At 42.8% G+C, this 17,486-nt stretch overlaps 1 protein-coding gene across 1 annotated transcript in view; it reads right to left on the bottom strand.

The window, feature by feature from the left end:
- The window catches only part of si:ch211-26b3.4 (connector enhancer of kinase suppressor of ras 2), an 841,707-nt gene that overhangs the window by 92,446 nt on the left and 731,775 nt on the right, over positions 1–17,486 (bottom strand). The window contains exon 14 of the mRNA XM_063060466.1: positions 13,931–13,979. Within this exon, the coding sequence (XP_062916536.1) occupies positions 13,931–13,979 (49 nt within the window). The remainder of the gene's footprint in view (positions 1–13,930; positions 13,980–17,486) is intronic.

Here is a 17,486-nt window from a genome sequence, read left to right as displayed (position 1 = left end):
GTTTACATCTCTACACTGTACTACCTCTGCAGCTGTAACATAGCTGGTGGGAGGTTGCTGACTTTCAGCACTGGCACTCCCCTTTCTTTTTATTTTACAAAAATCTTAGGGATCTGTTGGAGAACGGAAAGCTGGACTGCCAGCTGCCTCGAACACTGTGCCTACAACATCAGCTGGCACAGCAGTAGGTCAAGCTTCCACTGAAGTACTGGGACCTTGGGTTGAATCACCGGCACCTTGAAGTGTAACAGTTAGTGCCACACTTTATCATGCCAGCTGTAAGATTGGTGTTTGGCCCCTGCCACTGTCTCTAAGGAGTTTGTACATTCTCCCCGTGACTGTGTGGGTAGGGTTGCCAACTTTCTCACTCCCAAATAAGGGACAAAAGTAGCAATCAAATACGGGACACTTGTATTTACCCCGAGAAAGACTACCATGACTATGAAGCCTTGCGTGTGCACCTGTGTGCGCATGCGTGATGTGTGCATGCATGTATGTGCTGATTTTTTTTCTACAAATCGTTTCTGGTGACTCTGTTCAGTGAAACTACACTGTACGTACATTATTTCTACTTTATATAGGCTGTGTATTTATCATATCATTCCTGCTTTTACTATATGCTATTGTTATTTTAGGTTTTATGTGTTGTTTGGTATGATTTGGTAGGTTATTTTTTGGGTCTGGGAACGCTCAAGAATTTTTCCCATATAAATTAATGGTAATTGCTTCTGCGCTTTATGCCATTCCGGCATGAGAAGTTTCATAGGAACGCTCTACCTTAGCGGGGGAATATGGCACAAGAGCGGTCCCGTATGGGACAAACCAACTTAGCCCAATAGATGGGATGTCCCGGCTAATACAGGACAGTTAGCAACCCTACGCATGGGTTCTTCCGGGTTTTCTAGTTTCCTCCGTGTTCCAAACAAAAAGATGTATGGCTAGGGTTAGGGAATTGTAGGCATGCAGTGCTGGTTCCAGAACTGTGGCAACACTTGTGGGCTGCCCTGCCTAATCCTCACTGAACTGATTCGATGCAAATGACGTATGTCCCTGCTCAACATCCTGCTGAAGGGTCTCGGCCCAAAATGGCGACTGTACTCTTTTCCATAGTTGCTGTCCTTTCTCAGTGGGCTACCACGTTGGCCAACTCTGAAGGCAGCAAGGATTCAGAATATACTCCAGGCTGTGAAATTCAATGTCTGCTGCTGATTGGATTGATAAAGCCTACACTACCTAGACTGTAAGACAGGGACTGCGAACCATCTCGTTGGATAAGTCTACCTCAGGGGTCCCGAACCTTTTTTGCACTGCGGACTGGTTTAATATTGACAATATTCTTGCGGACCGGCCGACCGGGTGGGGGGGGGGGTAGGGTTGCCAACGAACAAGAGTAGCAGTCAAACGCGTTGTTTACCCAAAAGACTACAATGACCATGAGGCCTTGCGTGGGCACCAATGCACATGCACGTTGTGACCTGCCAATTTCCCTCCCCCCAACCCCCTCCCCCCCGCCCCACAAATCCTTTTTGGTGATTCTGTTCATGGGGGTGGGTGTTAATCACTACCGGAATATAGGTGATAAGTGGGTAATACACAATTTTGTTTCTAAAAGGGTTTATCTAACAAATTTAATATTAAACACACAGCGCATATTTTCCTCACATGGATATAATGATAAGTCAATTATCAGGGGAGCTTGAAGTGTTGAACGAACTTCCAGTAGAAGTGGCAGAAGCAGGTTCGATATTATTATCTGAAGAAAAATTGGATAGGTATATGGACAGGAAAGGAACGGAGGGTTATGGGCTGAGTGCAGGTCGGCGGGACTAGGTGAGAGTAAAGTTCGGCACGGACTAGAAGGGCCGAGATGGCCTGTTTCCGTGCTGTAATTGTTATATGGTTATATAGGTCACTTATAAGTCAATAGCATCATAACATTTTAAGTAATATTTGGATATTAAACACACAGCACATATTTTCCCCGTATGAATATATAAAATCATTGCAACACACCAATATTGCTGAATCAGTGGGAGCCCTGGGCTTGTTTCCCTGCAACAACACCGTCCTATTGAGGAGTGATGGGAGACATCGATACTCGAAGGGGGTTCCTTATGTCCAGTCTAATCCGCAATTTAGTTTTCGTTGCATGCAGTGCAGCAAACTCTGCTTAGCAGAAAAATGTTGGAAATGGAAGCAACGTTTTCAGTGCTTTCGTGGCTATCTCAGGATATTTAGCCTTGACTTTGATCCAAAATGCCGACAGAGATGTTATGTCAAACATACTTTTCAGCCCGTCGTCATTTGCAAGCTCGAGCAGTTGACTGTCTTGCTGCCCTGACACGGATGACGTGCAGGTCATGACCTCGCATGTGTAATGGCTGATCAGTGGCCGTGACAGGGAATGAGGAAAAGTGCAGCTGACCAAATCATATCGCTTGCTCGCGGCCCGGTAGCGGTCCGCGGCCCAGTGGTTGGGGACCGCTGGTCTACCTGACCTTGTCCTCACCTGTCTACCTGTGGCATCTGCCCTTGGCACCAGAGGGAGATGTACCTGTTGTTCACTCCTATGGAGACAACTATTTCATTTTCTGAGGTGACATGTGAGGGCAACTGTGTGGAGATACAACATGCTGAAAGAAGTAGACCAATGACATATCTGGGGATCAAAACTGGGCATCCATAAAGCACTATGGACCACCAGCAGAAGCGGAAATATCTACCAGCACAAAGTGAGATATGTATCTCACTTTATCCTTGCTATCAAGCGGAGAGATCCAGCTCTAGTATAATGAGGAATGCAAATAAGTGAGCTTGGAGCAACCTAATAAGGCAGAGGGGGGAGGGAACGGGGTGGGAAACCTGGTGAAGCTGCCACAACAGCAAAAATAGCATATGTGACAAAAGAACCAGTTATCAGAAGATTGATGCCGATAAGAGGACAATGGGGGAACATGCAAGGTGCTAATAAGAGAGAGACGAGAGAGATTACCAAAGGGAGACACGGTTCCAAGTATTGTCAGAGACCGGTGGCTTTGAACCCTGAACTGTTTGAAGTTTGATGGACAGGCGATACCCCAGCAGGGGGATAAAAAGGGACAGGTTCGCTAAGGCAACATACACACACGACACTATGAGGTAACGAGACCCTGGAAGCGGTGCGCCCCCACAAGTCGGTGGGACTTTTCGAGGTCTGGCGCGCGGGACCAGCCATAGACGAACAGGGTGGAAAGATACGGTCAGGTGGGAACCCGGTGTGTGTGTCCGCCCTTGCCTGAGTGTCGGGTTCACCGCAGAAGAACGATCGTATCTGGAATGGAGGGGCCACAGTCGGTGACCTCAGAGGACATTACAAAGGGCTCGCCCGAAAGCTAACTGCGAGGAATATCGAAGGTCTGTTTGGAATCCATTTTTGAACATTCATTTGCTTTCGCTCTCTTTCTTCTCCCCGACCCAACGGATAGAGCTTGATTGATCCTATTATTCTAGTTCTGTGTACATGTGTGTTTTATCATTGCTGAACTGTTGCATTTATATCCTTTTGATTAGAGTACTGTGTTGCTTATTTCTTTAATAAAACTTTCTTAGTTCCAGTAATCCAGACTCCAACTAAGTGGTCCATTTCTGCTGGTTTGGCAACCCAGTTACGGGGTACGTAACATATAGAACAGACAGAATTAAAGGATCACACAGCCAGTGATCAGATCAAAATGCTGCCACGTTTGTTGCTAATGGTGGTGGACAATTAAACAGCTAATAGAAAGAAACTACAAGATCATTCTTGTTTTCCAAGGCAGTATGTGAATAATGAAGAATAAAGCACTCCAAAACCATCTGTACCTCCACCCAAACTGGTCAACTACATTTACAAAACTAATGCCTATCTGTAAAAGTGGGAAATAGTCCAGGTACAGTATGTGCTGATCACAAGAAGGAAGACATATCCATTTGGGTCAATTACTGCCAGTCTACTCTCAATCTTACAGACCTTACGTACAGGAAGTGTTATAAAAACAGCCTACGTACAGGAAGTGATGCTCATACAAAATGAGGCCAGAACACTTCCCACCTGCCATCCATAGGAGATCAAACTTAACTACTGAAACTAAAGGTCAAATAATCATTCCACTAAGTCTTTGGAAGTGATGCTCATACAAAATAAACTGCACCTATCGAGGCCAGAGCAGTAGCGTTGTGTTTACATAACTGGATTAGTATCTAAAGACCTGGGCCATTCATGGGCGGCTAGTAGGGTTGCTGCCTCACAGGTCCAACAACTTGGGTTCAATCCTGAGCTCTGGGGCTGTCTGCATGGCATCTGGCCTGGATTGATAGGTGACAAGTAACATTTGCACCACACATGCCAGGCAATTATGACATACAGTGTGAGAAAATCTAGTCATCCATTCTTACATTCAATGATATTACCATCACTGAATCGCACTGACCTAGTGTAGCAATATACACAGCGTGGTTATAAGAGTAGGTCAGAAGCTAGGAATCCTGTGATGAGCAGTTCATTTCCTAACTCACCAAATCTCTCTGTTGACCATCTACAAGGCTCAAATCAGCAGTGTAATAGAATACTTTGCACTTGTCTGGAATTCAGTTTCAATAACACGCAGGAAGCTCGGTACTAAGTAAGACAAAACAGTCCATTTGATAGGTACCCTGTTCACTCAATCCAGTACCGAGGCATTTTGTTCAAGATCTCCAGAAGGCACTGCAGCACCTCACCAAGACTGCTTAGATGGCACCTTCCAAACCCACAATGTCTATGGTTTAGAAGGACAAGGACAGGAAAAGGAAGGCCCCATACGGAAGTTGCCCTCCAAATCAGATACTATTCTGACTTGGAAATATATTGCTACTCCTAACCAGTCATTTAGTCAAAATCCTGGAACTCACTCTCTCCCTCCCTGTCAGCATTGTGGGTATACCCTCCCCCCACCCCCACAAAGACTGCAGTAGTTCGCAAAGGAAGCCATCACCACTTCTCAAGGGCAACTAAATGCGGGCTCAGCCTGCAGCACCCACATCCCGTGAAGGAAGCTAAAAACACAATTCGCATGTGAAGGAATGCAACAAAGCTGCTGAGAGCTGTGGATTCAGCCCCGTACATCACAGCTACGTCCCTCCCCACCATCCAAAATATCTACATAATGTGCTGTCTTAAAAGCCAAATGTCTCATCAGAGATCCCCACCATTCAGGCCATTTCATCTTCCCACAGCTACCACCAGGTAGGAGATACTAAAGCTGGAAATCCCACAGCACCACTTTCATGAAAAGTGACTTCCCTTCAACCAACACAACATACACTCTTGTGTTTTACCACACTCTTATTCACTATTTAACTAATAATCAATGTTTGCTTCCAGTTATTTAAAAGTTGAGTTCAAAACCTCCTACTGCAATGATGGTAGTATTTGGTGGTATTTTCAGCTGAGCCATTGCCTGGAATCAGTGGCAAAAATGCTTAACTCTAAGACAACTCATCTACTGTTGGTACAGAGTGCTGAAATGTTTGGGCTTCTACCCCTGTAATTTGTTACAACATCAGCTGTTATATACCTCTTGGAGCTGTGGCTGTGGTAACTCTTGTTAGAAAATAACAAGAAGAGAGTTTGCACAATGTGAACAAGATGATGCCAGGTAATGAGCTACAGACAGCAAAGGAAGCAAAAGAAAACTTTCACGTCAGCACTAGAGCCCATAAACACAAGATTGTCACTAATCACTCCTGCAGGAAATTCAACAGCAACTTCAATTGCAAGCTGGGAGAAGGTCATGCTGTGATTGACAGGAAGCCATGCTGTGATTGACAGGAGGTCATGCTGTGACTGGCAGAAAGCCTTGATGTGGTCAGCGGGAGGTCTTGGCACAGTTAATCAGACGAGGTCTCAGACCTGATCTGTGCATTTAAAACAGAAGACTGCTTCCTTCCTGAAGACAGGGCCAAATTGAAAAGTGATATCGTGAGAAGAAAACGGAACTGGACTCCCCTTTCTTTCGTTACATACCCTGCCATTTTTCGGCAGGGGCTTAAAAAATGAGTCAGTTATCATGTACCATCAAAATGATAAAGAGTGAGTGTTCCTTGAATCTTTCACGTTCATTGGTCTGTTTCTTATGGATATTACACAGATAATGACAAGATTATCAGTTTCAGGAAGAATTTTATTTATGATCACCCTGATCGATGATTTACTTTGTCCCTACCAAGACCCTCATAGAGAACGAAACTAGGTAACTGGTAAGAAACTCGCCACAAGCACAGTGAGCTGTTTACTATTTACTGTTTATTTATGCTGCACCCTACTGTACATGCACTTTGAATTATATTACATTTGATTAACTTATTTGTGGTATAATTTAGTTTTATGGGCTGTATGAAGTCATTTTTGTGGGTGTACCGTGGTCCGGAGGAACATTGTTTCATTTGTTTGTATATATGTGCAGTCAGATGATAATAAACTTGAATCTGAATTGAACTTTAATTTCAACTTGTCTTGAAACGTGGTTAGTCAAAGAGCTACTCTCAAAACACTGGAGAAACTCAGCAGGTTAGGCAGCATCGACCTTTGTTAAGATGTTTGGTAACAAAATAACTTAGGCTTTGTCTTGATTTGTTGAGTTAATAGAAGTGTGGCAATGTACAATTATTGCTACTTGTTTTGTTCATTCAATATATAAACATTCAATTAAATGTATCTCTAATTACACTTTATTATCTAAGCAAGTTCTCATGAAAGGATAACAATTTTTGAAAGGAGACAGGAATGCATGTAGCAAATATTAAGAGGTATTCGAGTGAACTTGACATTGTAAATAAGGAAATGTAGAATTCAGATGATGATCAATGTGCACTGGTTTGCACTTATTGAGTTTGCTACAGTCTGAGTCTAACAACATCGCTATTCATGATACATCATATATCTCATGACAGTTTGTCTATAACTAGCAATTGGATTGCACCTCCTTTTGGTGGATAAAATCATCTTTGTACTTAATTTTATCCCTGCAAAACTTATGAAGTTGTGTAAAATATAAAAGTGAAATGGAGTTTGTGGTTTACAGCCAGAAACAAGTGCTGGAATAGGATGTGAGTTCCCAGTGCGACTCTCACTATGCTGCTGTGCAAAAATCAGGAAGGTCTCATGATCCTTAAAGGCTGGAACCTCTGCTGCTGCTCAGGCCACTGGATGCTTCAGACCAGCAATGTGGACAGTCTGGAAAATACAGACTTTGGTGGAGTCAAATGGACAGAGCTACGATGGCGCTAGAGGGCAGCTTTTTCAAGCTCATCCGCAGAAACAGCTTAATTTCTACCTTTAATGTCTCTCTTTTTCCTTTTCAATGTGGATGGGTCTTACATTGACCTGCACTGCACTCAAACTGCCGTTCCTCACAGTGAAGGTTCTTGCTCCAAGGTTTCACCATCCGGCCGTTTATTGATATCCCAAAGGTGCAGCCTAAAAGACAAGCATGCCCACGCGGCTCCAAGGCTTTGGACGCTGTGGATGAGCTGATTTTATGTTGGTGTCACCAACTGAAGCGTTGCTGGAGAAAATGGGATATCAGGAACAGCGGGACAGCTGCCGCAGGTCTCTGTACTCAGTGAACTGCTCTCTCTCGCTCTTTCTCTTATTGGTGGGGTAGGTTTGCTGCCGAATCTCAAGTCAGAGAACTCAAAAAAAGCAACGTGGCAGACTTTAACACTGTAAATCAATGAGTTGTTTTGTTTTTGTTGGTCTCCCCTCTCATTGTGTGACACCTCTTTGCCCCTTTGTTAAGGCAAGAGAGAGCCTGTGGGCATGTCAAACTGATCCGGTAAACGATTAGTTTTTCCTGTACTGCAGATCATGATCTCTCCTGGGGGCTTTGCTATTGCTTGCTATGTGGGTGGAGGGTGAAAGGTGTTTACTGAAGCAAGTGGGGGAGGGGGAGTGTTGATGCTTCGTTGCTGCTTGTGTGTGGGTGGAGGGGAAGTAAGGGGGCTTTGGGGTTCTAATGTTTTTACTGTCACTCATTCTTTGGACCACTGCTGATTTCATGGATGCCTGTGAGGAGCAAGAATTTCAGGTTGTATATTGTATACATACTCCAATATTAAATGGAACTATTGAACTATTGGAAAATCATTGAGGATAGAGGCTGGGTGGAGAGGGAAACAGGCCCTCCACTTTACTTATAACCATCTATGAGTCCAAATCAATGAGCAGTGAGCTACATGACAAGAAGGGGATCCTGAGTGCTTCAGGGACCAGGAGGCTTGCAAGACTCACCAGAAGAAGAGTCCAATTGGAAGTGCTCATGGTCATTTCCTCCAGGATTAAGACCACCTGCACAATGCGGAAAGAAATATTACTTTCTCGCAAGATATGCACCTCTCTTCCCACCTATAGAAGGGAGATCATGATCAGGAGGTGTCTGAGTTCTTTAAATGAGGTGGCATTTCATCTAGAAATACAGAAATGCTGTTGGAAACCATTATAGTAATTGGGGAAGAATAACTCCATTGTGTGGAAGAGCAAGTTAAGCTGTAGGCATGATGGAGAGATTTTTACACATTTTCTGGACTCCTTTATCTTTTTTTTGGTGTCATACATTGGTGGTGAGGTGTGTCGCAAGCCACTTGACTTGCCTTGGAGTGCAGGATTTTCTAGGTTCCTTCAGAGAAGCAGCTTTCTCTCTTTCTTTTCAGATCTTTTTATTATTTTTTTCCAAAATAAACATGAGTACATCGAAGTAAACAACACTTACAACGTCTCAAGAAAAAAAACATTATATAAAGATTGAAAAAAATTTTGTGATTAAAAAAAACCCTACTAAGCAAGAAAAGTGGGAAAAAAGAAAAATCCCATTAGGTGTTCAACCCCAGAGCTTTGCATCATAAAGAAAGCTTCTAAAGATAAACATCAAACTGCCAGCAAAAAAAAGTACCAGAAATTTACAATTAGATTGTGGAGAATCCATCAATTAACTCAATTAATAATGAAGCAGTTTTCTATCAGTGAGTGTCTTGTATCATAAAGAGCTGTGTTACTCTCTTCTGCTGAGCTGGGAGAAAAGACTATAGATCCTACTGGAAACACAATCTGGTTGCTATCTTCGTATCCTTGACATGTTTTTTAAAACTTTCTGCCTTGTCAAAATAGCACTGAGTTGTAGTCTCCATTGAGATTGTGACTCAGACAGGGATGTGGAGGAGACAGAGATCAGACAGTGTGGATGGATAACAACAGATGCTTGATTCCATGCCAGTAATGTGGACGTGAGCCAAAGGGCATCTGGAGTCTATGCCTTCACTCTATGTTTAAAGACCAGGAATGTGGATGGTTGCCGAAGTATATCCATGGTGTTGGGCTCTCCCGGGTCGGTGGTTCCTGGGATCAGGGGTGAGCAGGAGGCACAAGAAGACATGAGGGTTGGTCAGTCAGCACACCTGGAGTTTGAGCCTGAAGTTTGAGGTTTCGTGATTGGATAGCCTGGTGCTGGTATCAAGAACTGGAGTCCAAAGGTCGATCAGAAGTCTAGAAGCCAAAGCCCAATGGTTGAATCCTAGAGACAAGAGATTAGAAGCCTGTCCTAGGATTGGAGGTTTGTCCATGTGTGGGTGTGAGTGGGAGGGAGCGAGGGAAGGAAGGGGTTTGTGTTGCTGGTGTTTTGTTGTTTGTGAGCATTGTAGGCATGCCTTGTTGGTGCTGGAATGTGTGGTGACATTTGCAGGCTGCCCCCACCACATCCTAGATCTGTTGGTTAACATAAACAACACATTTCAGGATCTGTTTTGATGTACGTGTGATATATAAATCATATCTGAATACGATTATCTTGTTCTTGCTTTGCCTCAAGCTTTGCTTTATGGGCCTTACGCTCATGGGCGGCATGAAACAGCGGATGCCGAAATTTCCACAAATGCTTAGTTCGGATTGAATAAGACAATGTACAGTAAGCTCTTCCGTTGAAGACCTGGGACTTTTCCTCCACCATTCTCGTACATATCCTGTTCTTGGATTGATGCTCTGCAGCTGCCATTGTGGAATATGCTGCAAAGAAGAAGATGATGAGACTTTTGCCCCAGGACCCACCCCTTCTTCTCAAGGTCACCACTTGGTGTTCAGCGATGCAAACTCTAGAGGGCAGAGGGGTCAATATGCTTCGTGGAAACATGGCGCTCACCTTGACAGAATTCTTCTCATGGTCCATGTCAAATTACAGACAGAGGGAGAGAGTGAATTTTTGTTATGGAAAGGTCTGGATTATTGAAAGGAATCCTTTTTGGGGCCCTGAGTTCTATCAATTTCTGTCTGTGCTTGTGATGCCAGAAAAGCAGGCAAATCTTGGTGCCCAGTTCCTCAGTGGGATCAAATCAAATGAAATCACTTTCTCATGAACAGCTTATTTGAAGAGCTCTGGTAGTATTGGACTTCATATTATGAGCCATGGCAGAAAATTGCTGTGATTGCTTGGAAAGATCATGTGGGAAGGAAATTCAGAGCCAATGTGGAATTGATCTCCATGGAGAGAGCAGTGTAGGCACAAGACCATAGCCATAGGCCATGGCAAGAAGACACATATCTCAGTGAAGAAAACCTTGGAGAACTTGAATGCACTGTCCATCTGGGAAATCTAAAGAGAATGTGGTAAAACACTGGGGGTAGGGTTTCTCCCAGGGGCAGTATTTTCATACTGTCCTGAAGCCCACAGCACATGCAGACATAACAGCCAATGCCATGGGAATGCTATAGAAATGCACGGCTGCCATGGAACGTGTACCTTAGCGGCTAAACCTCAGAAAAAGCACCTCACCCTTTACCTGCAACCATCAAGTATCTGAATGGTCCGATGCAGAGCTGCCTGAAGGGATTCAACATTAAGCTTGGGTTCACCCATGATCAAGAGTGACACTTCAGCCGTTACTCAAGTTCACTGCATGCAAAAGCTCTGCATTTCAATACATCTAAATTAGCAATGTGACACCAGAAAAGGTGACAAAGCCCATAAATGCAGAGATGAATGCACCATTTATAACAAAATTATACTGCTACAGAAGATTTCCATTACACAGGATATTTAGCCATAATTTATAAACCAAAGTACTAGGGATAGTAAACTTGCACTTTCAAGTTGCACTGAAGCAAAGACTTTTCACTGATTCAGATCTCACTTTTTGGAAAGCCATGAAAAGGCACAAAACCCAGCTCTTAGAGTCCAGGTAGCGAAAAGCACCAAATGATAATTAACCTCCCAATGTGTAATCACAGTTACTTTTAAAGTGTCAATTATGTCCTTTGAAAAGAGGGTCATAACCATAGAGCACCACAGCACAGAAACAGGCCCTTCGCCCCATCCAGTTCGTCCTGAACTGTTATTCTGCCTCGTCCTATTGACCTGCACCTTCTCCATAGCCCTCAAAATCCCTCCCATCCATGTACTTATCCAAACATCTCTTAATTGTTGAAATCAAACCAGCATCCATCATTTCTGCTGGCAGCTCATTCCATGTTCTCAGCCACCCTTTGAGTGAAGAAGTTCCCACTCACATTCCCTTTAAATATTTATTTATTTAGAGATACAGCATGGAACTGGCCCTTCTGGCCCTTCGAGCTGTGCCACCAACAAACCCAGACTTAACCCTCGCCTAATCACTGGACAATTTACAATGCCCCATTAGCTTACTAACCGGTAAATCTTTAGACTCTGGGAGGAAACTGGAGCACACAGAGGGAACCCACACATTCCATGAGGAGGACGTAGGAACTCCTTGCAGAAGATGCCAGGATTAAACTCCAATCTCTGATGCCCTGAGCTGTAACAGCCTTGCGCTAACTGCCACACTACTGTGACACCCTACGGTATTTCACCTTTCACTCTTAACTTGTGACTTCTAGTTCTAGTCTCAGTGGAAAAATGCTTGCATTTACCCTATCTATAGCTGTCATAATTCTGTATACTTCTATCAAATCTCCTCTCGTTCTCCTACACTCGAGGGAATAACATCCTAACTTTTAGTCAACTTTTCCCTAAAGCTCAGGTCCTCAAGTTCTGACACCATCCTTGCAAATTTTCTCTGTATTCTTTTAATCTTATTGATATCTTTCCTGTAGGTTGGTGACCAGAATTGCACATAATACTCCAAATTTGATCTCAGCAATGTCTGATACAACTTCAACATAACATCCAAAATCCTGTACTCAATATTTTGATTTATGAAAACCAATGTGCCAAAAGTTCTCTCAACAACCCTGTCTACCTAAGAAGCCACTTTCAATGATTATGCATCTGTATTCCCAGATTCCTCTGTTCCATTGCAACCCTCAGTGCCCTACCGACCCGATCACTGTGTAAATCTTACTTGGGTTATCTTCCCAAATTGCAAAACCTCACACTTCTCTACACTAATTCCACCCACCATTCTTCAGCCCTCTTTTCTAGCTGGTCCACATCCTGCTGGAAGTTGTGATAGTTTTACTCAATGCTTGCTATGCCTCGAATCTTGGTGTTATCCGAAAATTTGCTGATCCAGTTTACTGCATTATCATCCAGATCACTGATACAGATGGAAAATAACAACGGACCAAGTTTCAATCCCTGCAGCACACCACTAGTCACAGACCTCCAGTCAGAGAAAGAACCCTCTACTACTGCTCTCTGGGTTCTCCTGCAAAGCCACTGTTGAATCCAGTTTACTACCCCATCCTGATTCCTAAGCAACTAAAACCTTCTTGACCAGCGTCCATTCTGAAATTTCTCAAAAGTCTTCCTAAAGTCCATGTAGACAATGTCCACTGCCTTTCCTTCTTCAACTTTCCTGGTAACCTCCTCAAAAAATTCTATGAACATGATCTACCACACACAAATCCATGTTGACTATCCATGATCAGGCCCTGAGAGAAGGAAATCGGACACTCTCTCAGCTTATCTCCATATCTGCCCATCACCCCCCTCTGGTGCTCCTCCCCTTTCCCTTTCTTCCCTGGCCTTCTGAACTCTCCTATCTGATCCCACCCTCTCCAGGTCTTTACCTCTTTCACCAGTTGACTTCCCAGCTCTTTACTTCACCACCTCCCCCCCCCCCACCTCCCGGTTTCACCTATAACCTACTACCCTGTATTCCTTCCTCCCCTCCCCGCACATTCTGACTCTGACTTCTCATCTTTTATCTCCCGTCCTGATGAAGGGTCTCAGCCCTGAAACATCAATTGTTTACTCTTTGCCATAGATGCTGCCTGGCCTGCTGAGTTCCTCCTGCATCTTGTGTGCGTTGCTTGGATTTCCAGCGTCTGCAGGCTTTCTCTTGTTTGTGATTAGCTATCCTCCGGTTCTCTGGCACCTCGCCCATGAGTAATATTGTTTTAAATACCTTTGTCAGGGCCCCTGCAACTTCTGTACGAGCCTCCCACCTTGTTCCATGACCCCACTACTGTTTTGCCTCAGTTGCATAGACCCTGTGTCCATCTCCTGAGTAAATACATACGCAGAAAGTTCATTTAAGATCTCCCCTATCTCTTTTGGTTCCTGCATATCTGACCATGCAGGCTTTCAGGTGGTCCAGTTTTGTTCCTTACTATCCTTTTGCTCTTAACATATCAGGAGCATCCCATCACCTTGTCTGTCAGAACAAATTCATGCCTTCTTTTAGCCCTCCAGATTTCCTTTTTAAGTGCTCTTTTGCATTTCTTAAATCAGATTTAAAGAATTTAATTAATCTATCAACTTGATGGAATTTTGTTAATATTTTTTGATTTTTTTCCATTTAATGTTTTGATAAAATTTTGTTCAAGTGGCAAAAAAATACTAAAGTGTACTTTGCACTTTTATTATTCTATGAGTGATAAAAACAGACGTTGTGACATGTACAGATATATTTCAATGACTAAAATTTTCATGAATGATATACAGAGAACAGTTTTCATAAGCCTCACCTTCCTCATTGTTGTGGTGCCTTGTCTATCAATGCCAGCACTTGCATACCTGTAGAAAAACAAATATGCCTTTTTAGAGCTTCTGTTCAGGAGAGCGGAAAGCCGGCCTCCTGCAGTTTCAGCTGAAGGAACGATTTGTTACCTTAATTATACCAGAAGGCATCAATGTATTCATATACTTCAAGTTTAGATCACAAAAATGGTAATTGCTGTGGCCCATGTTTTTATCCTTCAAAATAAGATAACCATAATTTGAGAGGGAACTAAATTATCCAAAGGAATTTTAAAGAATACGCTTCCCCTTTGAAAGGTCCAGAAAGAAAACAGAGTGAAACTGCAGGACCGAGTCAAAGAATTGATCAATTTCTTTGGTCATCATCTTGGCAGCTCTCAGCCTCTTCTGAATAAGTGTGTTTTCATCAAGTCTTTTCAATTAGAAAGCTGTGACACTTCCAATTTTGAGCAAAGATCTTAGCTCTAAGTGCCTGACTTCTGTTTCTCCATGGTTGCTCCCTGACATCGTGACAGTTTTCAGTTTCTTCTGTTTTTTTTTATGAACTATTCAGGGAATCCTTTTCTACAGTTGCTGTGGATGTTCAAAGTTAATATCTTTAAAATTGCAAGCTCTCACACTTTTCACACAACTACTATCGAAACCACCGCTTTGCACCCATGACTGTGCTCCTGCTTATGCCACCAACTCCATCATTAAATTTGTAGATGACCCACCACAGTGATTGGGTTGATTACAAATAACAACAAAGCAGCATACAGAAAGAAGGGGCAGAAACTGTCTGAATGGTGCAGTAACCATAATCTTTCAATCAACATAAAAAAACCAAAGAAATGATTATCGATTTCGGAAATCAAGAAGAAAGAACTAACTCCACTGCTGATAAAGAGTGAAGCAGCAGAATGGGTCTCCAAATTTAAGTTCTTTAAGGGCATCACAGAGGAGCTCCCTTGGACCACCGACACCTCCCTGATAGTAGGAAACGCTCAGCAGCATGTATCCTACCTTAGGAATTTAAAGAGAGCAAATCTGCCCCAAAACCTGCTGGCAAACCTTCATCTTGTGTAATTGCGAACATTCTGGTTGTTACAGTATGGCATCAACAAGATCAACCAGAAAGTACTTTGATGAGTGATCAAGAATTCACAGAACATCACTGGGACACAACTACCAGATAGAGAAACCATCCACGACTGCGGGCTTGCAAAATCATAATGGGTTTTACCCACCCCAGTGACCACCTGTTCAATCTCCTACCATCTGGCAGGTGATACAGAACCATCTCTGCACAGACATTCAGACAAAAAAGCAGCTTTTTCCCCAGGGCTGTCCTGCAACTGAACAATGACCCCCTCCCACCCATAGTCCATAGGTACAATGGACAGCCTCTAAGTGCAATACATGGCCATAATTCCTGATGCTACTTTACATTTAAGCGTTGTATTTTATAACACAGACAAGTGCAATACTTGAATGAGGCAGCCACTTTTTCTTGTAATTTTAGAGCAGCTTGTTTCTAATTCAGCTGTAACTCGGATGTCACTCTAAATAACTCCGATGTTAGTTGAAATTTAGTCGTTGTGTTTGTAGTAATTGAATTGCCAGTATGCTGTTTTACACTGAGTGGAGGAGCACTGCTATCTCGTTGTCTTCAGCATTGACAATGAAGTAATTTACTAACTCGCTGGTATAAAATTCTGGCACTAAGACCAATGTGCCAGAAGTTATAAGTTAAGCTTAAATTGTTCTGAACTACGATGAACATTAATGGAAGAATAGAGGTAATAAGTCTCATGAACAAATTATAAGGTTTCAGGGTTGCAAAGCTCCAGTGAGTATGAAACCTCAGGTATGGTTTTTCTCTTACATTCACTTACATAATTAATATGTTGTGTGATAGTTTAATCCCATCTTGTGAGATCTTGGTCGAGGCTTTCACGTGTATTTCAGGGATGGGAGGGTTCTGTAGTGCACATCTGGAACTCATGCGCTGCTCTGACCACACCACTGGACAGTCTTTGCATCGAGACAAGAAGGTAAGGGTGTTGAGAAATCAAGGGCATAATTCCGGGTAACTGGCTTAGATAAAGCCAAATGTGAAAATATTATACAATTGAGAAGCAGTAAAAATAAATGATTTTTAAGTTAGTGGGTACTTGGAATGCAACGCCAAAGGAAATGATAGAAATGGGAAAAAATCATAACTTTCAAAAGGCAATTGGAGAAGTGGGAAATGTTTAGGAGAATATGGACCAAGTGCAGGCGAATGGGGCTAGCTCAAGAAGGCACCATGTATGCTCAAGGGAAAATTTATTTCAAATTTATGGCTAATGTTTTTTTGTGAAATTACACATAAAATTAACATACAGCTGTACTATGATTCAAGATTCAAGATTATTTAACCTCATTGCCTGTATGCAAGTGTAAAGGAACAAAATAATTGTTACTCCAGATCCAATGGAACACAAAACACTACAAAAGATAAAGAACACAGTAATAACAAAAACACAATAAATATAAATACACAAGATGGCTTACATAGCTAGAATGATGATGTGTCCATAAAGTGATGCTAGGTTGTACGTAAGGTTACGTAAGGTGCCAAACAGGAAACAAGTCACAGGAGCAGAACAGGCCATTCATCTCTTCGTGTCTGCTCTGCCATTCCATCATGGCTGATTTATTATCCCTCTCAATCTCATTCTCCTGTCTTCTCCCATAACCCTTGATACCCTGATTAATCAAGAATTTACCAAGCTCTACTTTAAATATGCTCTCTACATGGCCCTCCACAGCTGTCCTTGGCAATGAATTCCACAGATTGACCGCCTTCTTGCTAAAGAAATTGCTCCTCAACCCTGTTCTGAATGGGCATCCCTGTGCTCCAAGACTCACACACTGTAGGAAACATCCTCCCCACATCCACTCCATGTAGGACTTTCGACATTCGATAGTTGTCAATGAGATGCCCCCTCATTCTTCTAAACTCCAGCAAGTAATCAGAATCAGAATCAGGTTTATTATCACCTGCATATGACATGATATTTGTTAACTTAGCAGCAGTAGTTCAATGCAATACATAATCTAGCAGAGAAAAATAATAATAATAAATAAACAAGTAAATCAATTATGTATATTCAATAGATTAAAAATTGTGCAAAAACAGAAATTCTGTATATTAAAAAAAGTGAGGTAATGTCCAGAGATTCAATGTCCATTTAGGAATTGGATGGCAGAGGGGAAGAAGCTGTTCCTGAATCTCTGAGTGTGTGCCTTCAGGCTTCTGTACCTCCTACCTGATGGTAACAGTGAGAAAAGGGTATGTCCTGGATGCTGGAGGTCCTTAATAATGGACGCTGTCTTTCTGAGGCACTGCTCCCTAATGATGTCCTGGGTACTTTGAAGGTAAGTACCCAAGATGGAGCTGCCTAGATTTACAACCTTCTGCAGCTTCTTTCGGTCCTGTGCAGTAGCCGCTCCATACCAGACAGTGATGCAGCCTGTCAGAAAGCTCTCCATGGTACAACTATAGAAGTTTTTGAG

This window comes from Mobula hypostoma, chromosome 10 (genome assembly GCF_963921235.1).
Source record: "Mobula hypostoma chromosome 10, sMobHyp1.1, whole genome shotgun sequence".
Lineage (NCBI taxonomy): Eukaryota > Metazoa > Chordata > Chondrichthyes > Myliobatiformes > Myliobatidae > Mobula > Mobula hypostoma.
Note: the sequence above shows the minus strand (reverse complement) of the source record. Positions and strands in the feature narration are given on the sequence as shown.